This window comes from Piliocolobus tephrosceles, chromosome 8 (assembly GCF_002776525.5).
Source record: "Piliocolobus tephrosceles isolate RC106 chromosome 8, ASM277652v3, whole genome shotgun sequence".
Lineage (NCBI taxonomy): Eukaryota > Metazoa > Chordata > Mammalia > Primates > Cercopithecidae > Piliocolobus > Piliocolobus tephrosceles.
In genome coordinates, this window is record NC_045441.1 from 123,306,520 (window position 1) to 123,321,793 (window position 15,274).

Below are 15,274 nucleotides of genomic sequence, written 5' to 3' on the forward strand. Positions count from 1 at the left end.
ATGGTGAAACCCCATATCTACTAAAAATACAAAAATTATCTGGGTGCAGTGGCACACGCCCATAGTCCCAGCTACTCGGGAGGCTGAGGCAGGAGAATCGCTTGAACCTGGGAGGCAGAGCTTGCAGTGAGCCCCAGATCGCACCACTGCACTCCAGCCTGGGTGACAGAGCGAGACTCCATCTCAAAAAAAAAAAAAAGGGGGGGGGGATTAAAAACTTAAACATGAGACTTCAAACTTCAAACTGTAAAACTACTAGAAGAAAGCACAGGAAAAAAATGATTCTTAATGTTGATCTTGGTGTAAGCCAAAAATAAAACTCTCCCCCTGACCCCCAACTGACTGAGTGACTACTCTCTCAGCAAGAACATTCCAAAGTAAACCTGAAAAATTAGTTCAGGCCATGATGGGAAGAGGAGGGGGTCAGACATTATACCCTCCTCCCTTTGGAATACAAACACAGCTGACCAACATTAACATTAAAACAGAGATCTTAAGACTGACAAAACAGACTCTTGTAACAATAAGATACTGAATTCTAATCTGACTCTAGTATACCATCACATGACAGGTAGCAGGCCCTGAAAGAAATCAAAGTGTTTTACCCCAAAATATATTTCTTTGACATATTTTGAAATGGCCCTGCAAAACTGTTTCTTGCAGGGAAAATTTACATTCTGGAGAGAATCCCCTTCCATGTGCAGGTCATTTCCTGATCCAGGAGATGAATTAACTAAGAGTCTGGCACCTTTTTAGGTCTGATAAGAGTCATTTACCATCTATTCTCTCTGAAGCCTGCTACCTGGAGGCTTCATCTACATAATAAAAACTATGGTCTCCACAACCCTTTATCTTAACCCAGACACTCCTTTCTATCGATTCTAGGTCTTTAGATAATTACTTAACTCTTTCAACCAACTGTCAATCAGAAAGTCTTTGAATCCACTTATGACTTTGAAGCCTGTACTTTGAGTTGTTCCATCTTTTCAGACCGAACACCTTACATGTATTGATTGATGTCTGATTGAAACTTCTGTCCCCCTAAAATGTATAAAATCAAGCTGTAACCAACCACTTTGGGTACATGGTCTCAGACTCTCCTGGGGAATGTGTCATGGGCCTTCGTGACTTACATTTGGCTCAGAATAAACCTTTTTAAACATTTTACAATTTGACTCTTTGTTGACATTGGTCTTGGCAACAATTTTTTGGATATGACAGAAAAGCGCAGGCAACAAAAGCAAGGATAAACAAGTGGCATTGCATCAAAATGAAAACCTTCTGCACCACAAAGGAAACAATCAACAGAGTGAATGAGAGAAAATGTTTGCAAACCACATATCTAACAAGGTGATAACATCCAAAATATATAAGGAACTCGTATAACTCAATAGCAAAGAACACAAATAACCAAATTAAAAAAGGAGCAAAGGACCTGGGTAGACACTTTTTCAAAGAGGACATACAAATGGCCATAGGTATATGAAAAGATGCTCAACATCACTATCAAGGGAAACAGGGGTTGGTGAGTGATATGGTTTGGCTGCATTTCCCCACCAAAATCTCATGTTGAATTGTGATCCACAGTGTTGAAGGTGGAGCCTGGTGGGAGGTGATTTGATCATAGGGGTGGTTTCTAATGGTTTGGCACCATCTCCCTAGTGCTGCCTCATGATAGAGTTCTTGTGAGATCTGGTTTTTTACAAGTGTGTAGCACCTCCCACTTTGCTCTCTCTCATGCCAGCCATGTGCTTACTTCCCCTTCACCCTCCACCACGATTGTCAGTTTCCTGAGGCCTTCTCAGAAACAGAAGCCTGTACAACCCACAGAACCGGGAGCCAATTAAGCCTCTCTTCTTTATAAGTTACCCAGTCTCAGGTATGTCTTTATAGCATTGTGAGAATGGATTAATACAGTGAGGATGTGGAGAAAATTGAACGCTTGTACACCGTTGGTAGGAATGTAAATTGATACAGTCATTATGAAAAACAGTATAGGATTTTCTTAAAAATAGAGCTATCCTGTGATCTGGCAACTCCACTTGTGGGCACATAGCCAAAGGAAATTAAATCAGGATTTTGAAGGAATAGCTACATTGCTATGTTCAGTGTAACATTATTCACAATAACCAAGATATGAAAACAACCTAAATGCCCATTGGCAGTTGGATGTGTAAAGAAAATGTCAGATACATGTATGTGTGTGTGTGTGTGTGTGTGTGTGTGTGTGTGTGTGTTTTGAGATGGAGTCTTGCTCTGTCACCCAGACTGGAGTGCAGTGATATGATCTTGGCTGACTGCAACCTCCACCTCCTGGGTTCAAGCAATTCTGCCTCAGCCTCCTGAGTAGCTGCAACTACAGGTGTGCACCACCACACCTGGCTAATTGTTGTATTTTAAGTAGAGATGGGGTTATGCCATGTTGACCAGGCTGGCCTCAAACTCCTGACCTCAGGTGATCCGCCCACCTTGGCCTCCCAAAGTGCTGGATTACAGGAATGAGCCACCAGTCCTGGACAGTATAAAACATTGTTGATTTTGATGTTTGATGCACATAAGTTTTCAATTTTGATGTCATCTTGCTACTTGTCATCTTTGCTTTTCTTTCCTGTACTTTTATGTCATATCCAATCATGTGTATTATATATATACACATATACATATATATACAACAAACATATAGATAAAATGAAATATTATTCAGTCTTAAAAGGGAAAGAAATCCTGTCATTTGCAACAACATGGATGAACCTGGAAGACATTATGCTAAGTGAAGTAAGTCAAATACTGAAAGGCAAATAGTGCATGATCTCCTGTATATGTAGAATCTTTAAAAAGTGAAACTCATAGCAATAGAGAGTAGAATGGTGGTTCCCAGGGGCCCAAGAGAGGACGAAATAAGGAGATTTTAGTAAAGGGTACAAAGTTTCAGTTATGCAAAATGACTAAGTTCTGGAGATCTAGTGTACAGCATAGTGACTATAATGAACAATATAGTATTGTATACTAAAATTTGCTAATAGAGTAGATCTTAAGTGTTCTCACCACACATGCACACACACACGAAAGAAAATGATAACTATACAAGCCAAAGATATGTTAATCAGCTTGATTATAGTGATCATTTTACAATGTGTACTTATATCAAAACATCAGATTGTATACCTTAAATATATATAATTTTTATTTGTCAATTATACCTCAGTGAAGCTGAAGAAAAAGAGGGGAAAGCCTTAATGATATTGGATTTGGCAATGACTTTTTGGACATGACAGCAAAAGCATAGGCATCAAAAGTAAAAGTAGATAAACTGGACTACATCAAAATTAAAATCTTCTTTGCATCAGAAGTCACAATCAATAAAATGAAAACACAACCCATAGAATGGGAGAAAAAACTACTTGCCAACCATGGATCTGATAAGAGGCTAATACCCAAAATATATAAAGAACTCCTGGCCAGGTGTGGTGGCTCACGCCTGTAATCCCAGCACTTTGGGAGGCCGAGGTGGGTGGATCACAAGGTCAGGAATTTGAGACCAGCCTGACCAACATGGTGAAACCCCGTCTCTACTAAAAATACAAACATTAGCTGGGCATGGTGGTGCATGCTTGTAATCCTAGCTACTCAGGAGGCTGAGGCAGGAGAATTGCTTGAACCCAGGAGGTGGAGGTTGCAGTGAGCCGAGATCTTGACATTGCACTCCAGCCTGGATGACAGAGTGAAACTCTGTCTCAAACAAACAAACAAACAAAAAGACAAAACAAAACAAAAACTCCTACAGCTCAATAATAACAAAACAAATAACCCAATTTAAGAATGGGCAAAGGACTTGAATAGACATTACACCAAAGAAGATATACAAATGTCAAACAAGCACATGAAAAGATGAAAAGATGCTCAACATCATCAATAATTAGGGAAATGTAAATGGAAACCACAATGAGAAATAATCTTATACCCTTTAGGATGGCTGTTATAAAAAACAGAAAATAAATGTTGATGAGAATGTAGCAAAATTGAAACCCTTGTGCAGTGTTGGTAAGAATGTAAAATGGTGCAACCAGTGTGAAAAACTATATGGCATTTTCTAAAGCCAGTGTATTACCATGTGATCTAGCAGCTCGACTTATGGGTATATACCTCAGATAATTGAAAGAGGATTCTTAAAGGGATATTTGGACACCCAAGTTGATGGCAATGTTATTCATAACAGCCAAAAGGTGGAAGCAACCTAAGCGTCCATTGACAGATGAGTGGGCAAGCAAAATGTGCTCCATCCATACAACGAAATATTATTCAGCCTTAAAAAGGAAGGAAAGTCAGACAGAGGCTACAACATAGATGAACCTTAACAGCATTATGCAAAGTGAAATAAGCCAGTAACAGAAAGGCACATACTGTATGATTCCACTTATATGAGATATTTTGACTAGTCAAATTCATAGAGGCAGAAAGTAGAATGGTGTTTGCCAGGGAACAGGGGAGAAAGAAACAGGGAGTTATCATTTAGTAGCAATGGACTTTCAATTTTGGAAGGTGAAAGATCTCGAGACAGGTGGATTGCACTGCAATGTGAATGTATTTAATGCCAGTGGACTATACACTTAGACATAGTTAAAAGGTAAATTTTATGTTATGTGTATTTTACCACAATGTTTTTAAAGGCTGTAGTATTAAGAGAAACTCAATACCTAAAGAGTTAAAATCAAATTTCTCTAAAATGGTTTTTCTTCAAAAGAATTTTGTAAAAGTCCATAAATCACTTTCAGAATGAGTTTCCAGTCAAGACGGACTCTTGAGTAGCTTGATTTGCTCAGGAATGAAAGTCAGAACGTGACAAAGTGAGAACTTCTTGAGGACGTCTCAATAATGAATGACTTTGAAAAATGTCCTACGTATCAATTTATTTATAATGGAAATACCAAGCCTACTCAAAGCTGTTTGTATGTGCAAGACTGTATATGTATCAGTAAATAATTCAAACACAAAATTACTCACCTTGATATCTAAAGGCAATGAGGGACAAAAGTCAGGCTTCTGTCTTATTCCTCACAAGGCAATGGATTTTTGTCCTCCAGAAATGCATGTTGCTGATGTCCTACGCCTCACCAGAAGGCCCTGTGTGAAATGACTCAGGGTGTGATTCTCTTTTTATGATACTCTTTCCAATTTAAACATTTAGTGTTTGATTTGAAGGGGAAGGAATTTCAAAGCCACTTCTTGTCTACTTGTACTTTTTCATGCAAGTGTGGCTCTTTTCACTATTATTATCTTATTATTTCTATGTGCATCCTAGACTTTGTAGTACTCTTAATGGTTTGCATCGTCACAAACTTTAAGGAAGGCTGGAGCACTTTGCAGACAGTGGTGCACAAAATGGGCGAGGATGTTCATGCAGAGCACCCATGAGGCCCACTTGGCTGGATGGGAAGGCTGGTACAGCAACATTCAAAGATGTAAGGTTTGTTCTTTCCCTTTAAGAGATTCTAAAGGACTTTCTGTTTGCTGTGGTTTGAACATCTCCTCCAAAACACATGCTGAAACTTGGTTGCCATTGTGAGGTGTCAAGAGGTGGGGCCTTTGGGAGGTGGTTGGGCCATGAGGACTCTGTCTTCATGAATGGATTATGTGTTTATCATGGGAGTGGGTTAGTTATTTTGGGAATTTGGCCCCCTTTTCGTCTCTGTCTTGTGCCCTCTCACCCTCTCTTGCCCTTCTGCCTTCTACCCTTTTACTGTGAGATGACCCTTGCCAGATGTGGCACCATGCTCTTGAACTTCCCAGCTTCCAGCACTGTAAGAAATAAAATTCTTTTCCTTATAAATTACTGCCTTTGGTATTATGTTATAGCAGCAGAAAAAAGACTAAGACACTGTTCTTTACTTAGAAACTTCTCTAAGTGTTACATGCTGTGATAGTTAATTTTGTCAATTTGAGTGGGATATGAGGTGCCTAGATATTTGGTCAAGTTTTATTCTGGGTGTGTCTGTGAGGGTGTTTCTAGATGAGATTAACATACAAATGGGTGGACTGAAGAAAGCAGATTGCCCTCCCTAATGTGGTGTGCTTCATCCAATTAATTAAAGACCTGAATAGAACAAAAAAGCTGAATAAGAGGAAACTTTGTCTGCCTGGCTTCTTGAGCTGAGATTTTGGTCCTCCCCTGCCTTCAGACTGGCATTTACACCATTAGTTCTCCTGGTTCTCAGGTGCTTGGACTTATACTGGAATTTTACCACCTGCTCTCCTGAGTCTCCAGCTTGCAAACTGAAGATCATGGAATTCTTAACCTTCATAATTGCATGAGTCAATTCCTTATAATATGTATGTATGTATCTATAGCCTATTCTATTCATTCTGTTTCTCTGAAGAAACATCTTCCATCCTATTGGTTCTCTTTCTCTGGAGAACCCTGACTATGAATACACTTGCATTGTGGGAAAGATTTGCAGCTTCTTTTTTGGCCTTTATAGCAGCAAAGATTTGTTTATTACGGAAGATAGTACTCACAGTAGCAAAGACTAATATGAAACTAATCACTTCAGGGAGTGTCAGAAAATAAAGTCTTTTACTAACCAGTTGAGTGAGACTGTAGGCATTTCACATCCTATATACATCCAGGTACTGTATGTATAAGTTAACTTTTACTGCCTTTCAAACTATCCCAAATATTAGTGGCTTAAAATAGCCATTGATTTGGCTTATGATTCTTTTGGTTGCCTGAGCAGTTCTTCTGGCCTGAGTCATCTCAACTGATTTTTACTGTGCTCCCTCATAAATCAGTTGTCAAGGCAGCTGGTACCAAATAATCTGGGCTAGCTTCATTCTCATGTCTGGCAATGGGATATGTTGGCCAGGCCCACAAGGGAAACTGGCCCCAGCATCTCTTGTTATCCCACAGGCTAGCCTAAGCTTCTTCACAGGGTGGTCACAGCATTCCCAAGAGCAACAAGAACGAGTAGCCAATGGCCAAGCATTTGTACCACATTTGCTACTGTTTTTTGGCCAAAGCAAGTTTCATGGTCAAGCCCAGATTCAAGGGGTAGAGAAATAGACTCCACTTCTTAATTGGAGAGCTACAAAAATCACCTTGCAAGGGTTGTGCATGCAGGGATGGGAAGAATTGGTAGCTGACTTCGCAATCTAGCATGCTGAATCAGCCAACTTTATACTCATCTCCTTTAGCTTTTCTTGTAACCTTGGAAGGTAGGCATTCGGGCTAGTTTGGATTAGATCTCAGGCCTGACTCTAAATGAGTCCTGTTAGCCCCTCTGAATGCTAGTTTGTGTCTTTTTAATTCTTTGGAGGCTGCAGAGTCTAGGCACTCCTCTCTGAGACAAGCATCCTGATCATTTCATTCCAAACACTCATCTGCAGGGATGTCATTTCACTTAGGAGGAACAAAGTGGCAGATGCATTTGGCATAATCACCATAAAGATGAGTTTGTGAGCAGTTATACATGTTTATAAAGCATACCACTATGTGCAGGAGACTTTCAGCAAGAAAGAGAAACACCCTTGTGGGAGAAAAATAACTGAGGAAGTTTGGATACAAGGTATAAATAAAAGTTCTATAAGGTGCCTAAAAGGTACAGTAGATCACAGGCAACAGAGTCTCCTATTAACCTCATGGGAGAGCATCATCTGTGTGTAATAGACATCACCTAAGATCGGGAGTTATAAGGCTCCTGCCTTCTCCTCACTGCTGTCGGGACCTCTAGCTGTGCCCATCTTTTCTTCCTTTGTTTTAACTCTCATCTCTAGATTATGCTTAGACATTTGACACGATTTCCTCCTTTTCCTCACTCATGTCCCTTTTCTTACCGGAAGGCAGTACCCTCGTCCTTCTTCCGACTTGCTGTGAGCAGAGTTTATTTCTATATTATTAATAATTACTTCTCAGAGACTTCCTGCACCACAGCACAGCCAGCCTCCTCCCCTTTATCTCTACTGCTTCCCCTTCCCAGAATGCCCACTTCCTTCTCCTCTTTCAGGGTCTCGCTCAATTCTTACCTCTTCCCTAAAGCTCCTGAGCAACGCTGTGTTGGGACAGATTTGACCCCAAGTGAGATTTTTCTCTTAACTCCCCTGGACTGGCTTAAGCATTGCATTATCTGAGTCCAGGAGTGAGCCCCGTCTGCCAGCAGTGGTAAGGGGAAAGTGATGGCCACTGCTGCCTCCAATTCAGTCCCTCCCTGAAGACCTGTAACATAACTCCAGACCAATCAGGTGGAACCTATCTCCTCTTGTATACTTTTAACTTATATGTTTGATGTAGGTGTCCTGCTGCTCCAACCGTAATGCAAATCCTTTGAATAAAGAGAGCAGGACTTTAACTTTTTCTGTATCCCCAGTGCCTGAAACAGCCCTCTCTGTGTAGTAGGGCCTTATAGATTGTATAACCAGTCGGTGATAATGGTGACTTGGGTGTTACCTGTGCTTTATATCAAAGCCTGCATGATTTGCTTTTCCATAAAGCAGCACTGTTCCACACTTGTTCTTAACTAGATGAACTGTGTTGCTATTTTTGAAGTGTATGTGCTCTGGCAGGATTTCTCGAACCTTTCATGTGTCTGTCTTCTATTTGCTCTTCTTTCTGTTTTTATTATTCAGCGCCACTGGGACGCTTTAGTTATTAAAACTTGTGTCTCTCAAGCGCTTCTTCCTTTTACCACCTCCTGTAATCACAGGAGTGCCTAGACTCTGAAGGCTCCAAAGAATTAAAAAGATACAAACTAGCATTCAGAGGGGCTAACAGGACTCATTTAGAGTCAGACCTTAGCAATTACTCATAAATTTCTTCCTGAATTTCTCCTGGTCTTCTTTGATCTCCCGACTGTCCTAGTGTAATATTCTCAAGTCCTCATATCTTCATCCCCAAAAGATTTCACACAGTCCCTTCTGGTCATCATTTTAATCATTTTGATTTTAAGTCTTTGTGACTTCCCTGATGATATCCAGTTTTGTGTCTACTAAGATAATCCGACCTAGAAATTCTCAGTAATCCTTATCTAGTCCTGTGTTCAGATTTTATTCACAACATGATGCTTGCAATTCCTTTGCAACAATTCTTCATTGGCTTAACTTTTTTTTGCCTTGGTCTCTGAGCTTTTAAGATTATCTTTTCTTGGACTGCAATTTTTATCTTTGATCTCAACACCAGTATCTGATCTGGGTTTTCTATTATTGGGGTAACCTCCAAAGCGTCTTTGATAATCTGCTAGGATGGATATTATTTGGCTCAGTCGAATTCTCCCTAGACTTTATCGGATCTTATTAGTGCAATTACTTATGACAATTATATTCTGAATGTAGCTGATTTCTGCAAAGGTAACACCTGCATTCCTCATCCGTTGTTGGCTTTTCCCAACTTTATAATCATGAGGCACAAAGTGTTTGTCTAACATTTTAAAGGGCCCCTCTCCACCATACTGGGTCAAGGCTCCAGGTGAAATTCTCATGGCCCCTATGTTTTCCCTCCTTAGCCCTTATGACAAATAAAACGACATGTTTATTAGTGTAATCGTTTGCTTAATGTCTATATACCCACTAGGCTTTTATGAGATAACAAGCTTTCTTCTTCCTAGACAGGGATAAGAAACCATCAAAGGATAATAAGTTAATTCATCAAATTATCTCAAATTTAAGGTTCTCCTCCATAAAGTTTTACTGAAGCAGTTCAGTGGAAGCACAGCGTTTTGATTAAGGATGTAGGCTGGGAAACCAGACTTTGTATCCGAGTCCTAGTTTTGTCACTATTTGACACAGTGGATTGAAGGTTACATGACCTCTCTATGCCTATCCTTCCTCATCTATAATATGGGAATAATAATATTAATCTCTAGGGATTAAGTGAGTTTATATATGTAAAGCTCTTAGTTGGCATTTAGCAATTACTCATAAATATCAATGTGGTTGTGTTTTAATTGTTATTATTATATTAATACTAATGGTGCCTTCTATTGTCTGTCTTCTCTCTTCATTTCAAGGTGTTCTGTAAAAATTACAGTGTTCCATAAAAAATCACCATGAGTTTGAAGTGTTGCCATCTCAACTTGTCTGAGAAGCACTGTTTGTCCTTGCACAAAAAGGGTGTAAGTATATACAGGGGAAGGGGACACACATTCTTTGCCTTGCCCAAGGTTCTCACTCCTAGAAAGGCATTCTTTCCAAATATAGGCAACAGAAGGTGCACCTGGCCTCTTCTTTCCGTTCTGAATGAGGTTAGGTGCTGGCTTCAGACTGGGGGAACAACTCAGTTGCATACAGGAGAGTTTGAGGTAAGTAAGAATTAATAATAACACCAACGCAAAGATATCATGAAGTTGAAGCTGGAGCCAGCACCCTCTTTCCAACTTAAGCTCTTTACCCCTTTGGTTCTCCCTCCAGGACAGCCTATCCTGGATGCCCTCTCAAAAAAGGCACTCTTGAGTATCATCATGTCACTCCTCTACTTTCTCCTTCCTTTCACCCAAGGTGGCAAGATCCAGTGCTATCACAAAAGACCCTGCTCTCCAGAACAATCATATCCCACTGTCTTTGCCCACCTCACTTAATTCCCTGGTCCGAGAAACCTGAGGTCTTCCTGCCTGCTCCAACACACACACACACACACGCTCGCACGCACGCACACACGCACCCCATTCTCACTCTCTCCCTCTCCCATTTTTAGAGTCTCACCAGGGCCAGGTTCTCTATGCCTTATCATAAGTTCCTGAGAAACTAATTCATACTTTTGGAGAAAGAAGAGTATTAATGGTTAATTTTAGGGGCTTTGGATCCAGGAAGTCCTGAGTTGGAATGCCACTTTAGACACAAATTTTGTAACTGGGCAATTGCTTACCATCTTTGGGCCTCTTTCTTCTCCTTTGAAAATAGGGATGTCAATCCTATTTCAGAGGGTCGTTGGAATAATTAAACGTGATATGCGTATAGCTCTTAGAAGAGGCCTGGTTTACAGTAAGCAATGAATAAATGGAAGTGATTGTTGATGTTTTTGTACTGATGAGAAGAGTTTAGAGTAAATAGTTCCTCCCCTCACCTCCTCTCCCTCTAATTCTGTCTTCTCTGCCTGATAAAATAACTTGTTTTATGGATACAATGCCTTGTAATTCGATGCCCAGAATCCCAAAGTAGGGATTCTATTAGTAAAAGTCCAGCCTAGTGAGCAGTTTGGTGAACTAGCATGAGCAAAACCTGAGCAACAAGAGGTCTAGACTCTAATTCCTGCTCTGGGGCTTACAAGCCTGGCAATTTGGGGCAAGTCATTAGCCCCTGAAGGCTATTAATTTCTTCTGTAAAAAGAATTGGGATAAGATGGACTTGTAGTTTCATTCAGATTTTTGTATTTTATGGTTTTATATGAAAAGGTTTTTCTCTGAATGAATTCTTCATTAATACTTAAAAAACCTCGACTGATGTATTTTTTCTTCTGAGACCTCTTATTGCGTAGCTTTATCTTGACTCACATTTTTTTTCACACGCAAAAGTGGTAGTTGAAGGTGGACTGTGGAGTTGGTCATTCTAGGTCTGAACTTCAGTACCACCACTTAGCTTTTGACCTCTCTGAGTTATTTAACTTCTCTGAGGCTCAGTGGTCTCATCTGTCTAATGAGGATAGACAGAGCGTAGATGTGAAGATGAAAGGAAGCAGAATTCTTAGACCATATGACCTCAAAGGCTATAGTTTGATTGCCCCGTGGGACATTAACCAGTTTTGTCTATAACTTGGCAAACTTATTTCAGAATGTCTTTTCTCATGGACTCTGAATACCTAATTACTATCTTCCTGATTTCTTCATTAATTAGTGAGTCGAATAGAATCTTTCACATGTGCTTCATTCTATTTTTTATATAAGAATGCTCTTTTTAACTTTTTGAAAATTATTCTTTGACTGCCTTCAGACACTGTCCTCAATAGACCGACATTGGTGAAACTCACTAGAAACGCTGATTAAGTTACTGAAAAAAAGAAAAACGATCGAGATTTGCATTTTTACACTTTCTGCCTGATTCTTTCCTATGTCACTTAGCCAAAGCCAAGCCCTACGAGGGTTAGGGTGGGGAAAATTCCCTTGGAGGAATATCTACTTATTGGAAAAAGAAATAAGCAAAAAGCAAGATGAACCTGGCAGAAAGAGATACTTTGCTTATGGCCTTTACATTTATGACTAGCAAGATAATGAAGGAAGGTAATTCTGAAAGCTTTATGTCAGTTTTAACGGCCCCTCAAGCACTGAGAAAGATAATAGTCAATGGATGGTGTCCATAAGGATTTTTTCTCCTTCTCCCCTGACAGCCATTGACAGGATCATTTTATATTTGCAATTGCTGTCATTGAAGCGTGCAGAAAAGGCCCTGTAAGGCCAGGAGGATGAGGGTTACTTCCCTGCAAGGATCTCTATTGTCATCACTATGGTAATAATAGTTACTATAATTTTCATTCTGCTTTTCTATAGAGTGTCGACTTTGTGGAGCTTAAGGCTATGGGATTTGGGTCACATAAAATCACACTAGCATAAAATCACGCTTTGTTATCTTGAAAGAGTATTTTTTTTTAACTGCAAAGAGAGCCTATGCAACAATATTAAAATAATTGCCAATGCAGGTCACTTGACTAATATAATTATTTATGGGATGCTAATAGCTTTTCAGACGCTTTCAGATACAGTGTCAATTTGACAGCAGTTTTTTTCTCTCTCTGTTTGGATTGTTAGACCACTGCCAGTTTTTCTCCCCAAGGACAAGGCTTATCATTGGGGGGTGGGGGTGGGGAATGTAAATTAATTGGAAATCAGCTCTCAGACGTCGTCCGGTAGTTTCTCTTTATTATCTGCAATTAAATCATAAGGACAGGAACCATGCCTTCTATTTCACTTGTATGCACCCTCATCTCCTAGCATCGCGCTCTGCATAAATTTCAATGGTACTAGCTTTCCTACAGTCAGCTTTAGAGACATTAGACACTTCCAAAGTACAACTCTGCGGAAAGAGCCCTTTGGGAATGAAGCGGGAACCGTGGCGCACCTGCGATCCTAGCGTGGGATGACAAAACTCTAAGAGGGGTCTCACGGTAGGGAGGAAACAGCTGGAGACAAAGAAAGGGGGTATAGCGAAAAGAGGTGAAAACAAGAAAGATAAGCGAACAGAACGGACCAAAGAGAGAAAAATAACAAGAGGTTGAAAAAAAGAAAAGTCAAGTGGAGCTCCCACTGCCCCGCCTGCAGAAGGCGAGCACGCGCGGAGGAGACTACAGGCCCCAGAATCCCCTGCGGTTCCCCTTGCCGGGGGTCAGTCTCCTAGGCAACCCCGCTAAACAAGATGGCGACCACCAAGAGGGCCCTCCTGAGGACCAGAGCTGCCTCTCTCCTGAGAGGCTTGGGCAGATCCCAAACTGGAGCCCGATCGTTACAGTTTCGTTCAGAAAAAGAGCGTCAGCCTTGCTGGTCTTCTTTTCCCATGGGGCAGAAGACGAAAGACAGGTCTAACATAGCCTCCTCCTACCTGCTCCAGCAGCTCATGCACCCCTATCAGGAGCTGGACGCGGACGGAGACGAAGATCAGAGCGAGGGCGAGGCGAGATCCGAGGAGTCCTCAGAGTCCGAAATGCTGAATTTGGAGGTGTGTCTTCCCCCCCCACCCCCACCCCTCACTCCCTGGCTTCCTCGTCCAGCCGTCAGGCCCTGCTACTTCAGCGGCAGCTTCCCGATGCACCCCCACCAGCCCGAAGCTTCCCACACCTTCTCAGGCTCTCTCGCCTGCAGGAACGCCTCTTCCCCTTCTTTTCTTCCCCTGTCTGTTACCCCATTTTCTCACCCCCTGCCTGAAATAGCTCTAAATATCTCCTTTCTTTTTTTCATTAACACATTTGATTTCTTATGAGTCAAGTTAACACAGCATCACTTTGAAAGAGTGTCTAGATAATTGTCTGGGAATTATGGCTTTAGCTTTTTCAAAATGATACTTTGACAGTCTTGTGAATAGGCAGAATTCATCTCTGACATTGCCAGCACCTGTTGCTCATGGCTATGACATACTTCCACACTCTTCCTCAGTTTTAGTCCCGTCAGCCTCCCTCCAGGAATAATAATAATAATAATAATAATAATAATAATAATAATAATAATCCTCTTTTGAAAGTGCTTCTTCAAAGACTAAGTGACTTAAACGTTGAATACATTACTTCTGTCAGGGGCATATGCCTTATACAAGCAACATGCACAACACACCAGAAAAGAGCCCTAGAATGTTCAAACAGTCAGCTCGTTTTGGGAGTATTTTAGGATGTGGGGAATGTTCCCATCATCCCACCTGTATTGACTGGAGTGGCGGCTTCACGTTTCACCTGACTGCTGATTCGATTCCCTCCTTTCTACAATACCTCTTCTGACCACCACACAATTCCTCTTCTTTCTTACGCTTATTGTCGTCCTTTTCCTTTCTTAGTCCACTGCTGTCTTCTTGTCCTTTTTCACTTCTCATCACATCCCTTTTTTCTCTTGGCTTCTAATAAATTGCCTTCTTTCAAACGCGTAATTTAATTTGCTTCCTTTCTATTTTATTTATTTGTTTTTTGAGATGCAGTCTCATTCTGTCACCAGGCTGGAGTGCAGTGGCGCGATCTCCGCTCATTGCAAGCTCCACCTCCTGGGTTCAAGCGATTATCCTGCATCAGCCCCCTGAGTAGCTGGGACTACAGGTGTGGGCCACCACGCCCAGCTAATTTTTTTTTTTTTTTTGTATTTTTAGTAGAGACGGGGTTTCACCATGTTAGCCAGGATGGTCTCAATCTCCTGACCTCGCGATCCGCCCACCTTGGCCTCCCAAAGTGCTGGGATTACAGGCATGAGCCACCGCACCCGGCCTAATTTGCTTCGTTTCAACACACTGTTAGGTTCTTCTCTTTGTCTTGGCTGCCAGGAAACTTAGATTCAATAGTTTTTCTTAATTTCAAAGTTTTCTTTAGGTTTTCTCTCCCCTTTCCTTTTCCTTGACAGTATAAATGGCATGAAATTCTTTTCAGAAGTAAACATAATGTAGAGAAGTAGAATATTTTCTTTTCTTCTTTCTCTTTCTTTCTTTCCTTCTTTCTTCTCCTTCCTTCCTTCCTCCCTCCCTCCTTACCTTCCTTTCTCCCTTCTTGCCTTCCTGCTTCCCCTCCTTCCCTCTTTTCCTTCCTTCCTTCCTTTTTTCCTTCCTCCCTCCCTTTCTTTCTTTCTTTCTTTCTTTCTTTCTTTCTTTCTTTCTTTCTTTCTTTCTTTCTTTCTTTCTT

At 40.9% G+C, this 15,274-nt stretch overlaps 1 protein-coding gene across 3 annotated transcripts in view; it reads left to right on the forward strand.

Annotated features, from left to right (window-relative positions):
- Nucleotides 1–13,254: 13,254 nt before the first annotated feature.
- Nucleotides 13,255–15,274, forward strand: part of LRGUK (leucine rich repeats and guanylate kinase domain containing) — a 130,921-nt gene continuing 128,901 nt past the window's right edge. For 2 of the 3 annotated variants that reach the window (XM_026454372.1, XM_026454373.1), the window contains exon 1: nucleotides 13,296–13,623. In XM_026454372.1, coding sequence (XP_026310157.1) covers nucleotides 13,324–13,623 — 300 coding nt within the window. In that variant the 5' untranslated portion in view covers nucleotides 13,296–13,323. Of the gene's footprint in view, nucleotides 13,624–15,274 lie in introns of all 3 variants that reach the window. The other variant, XM_023207812.3, reaches the window with a different exon arrangement.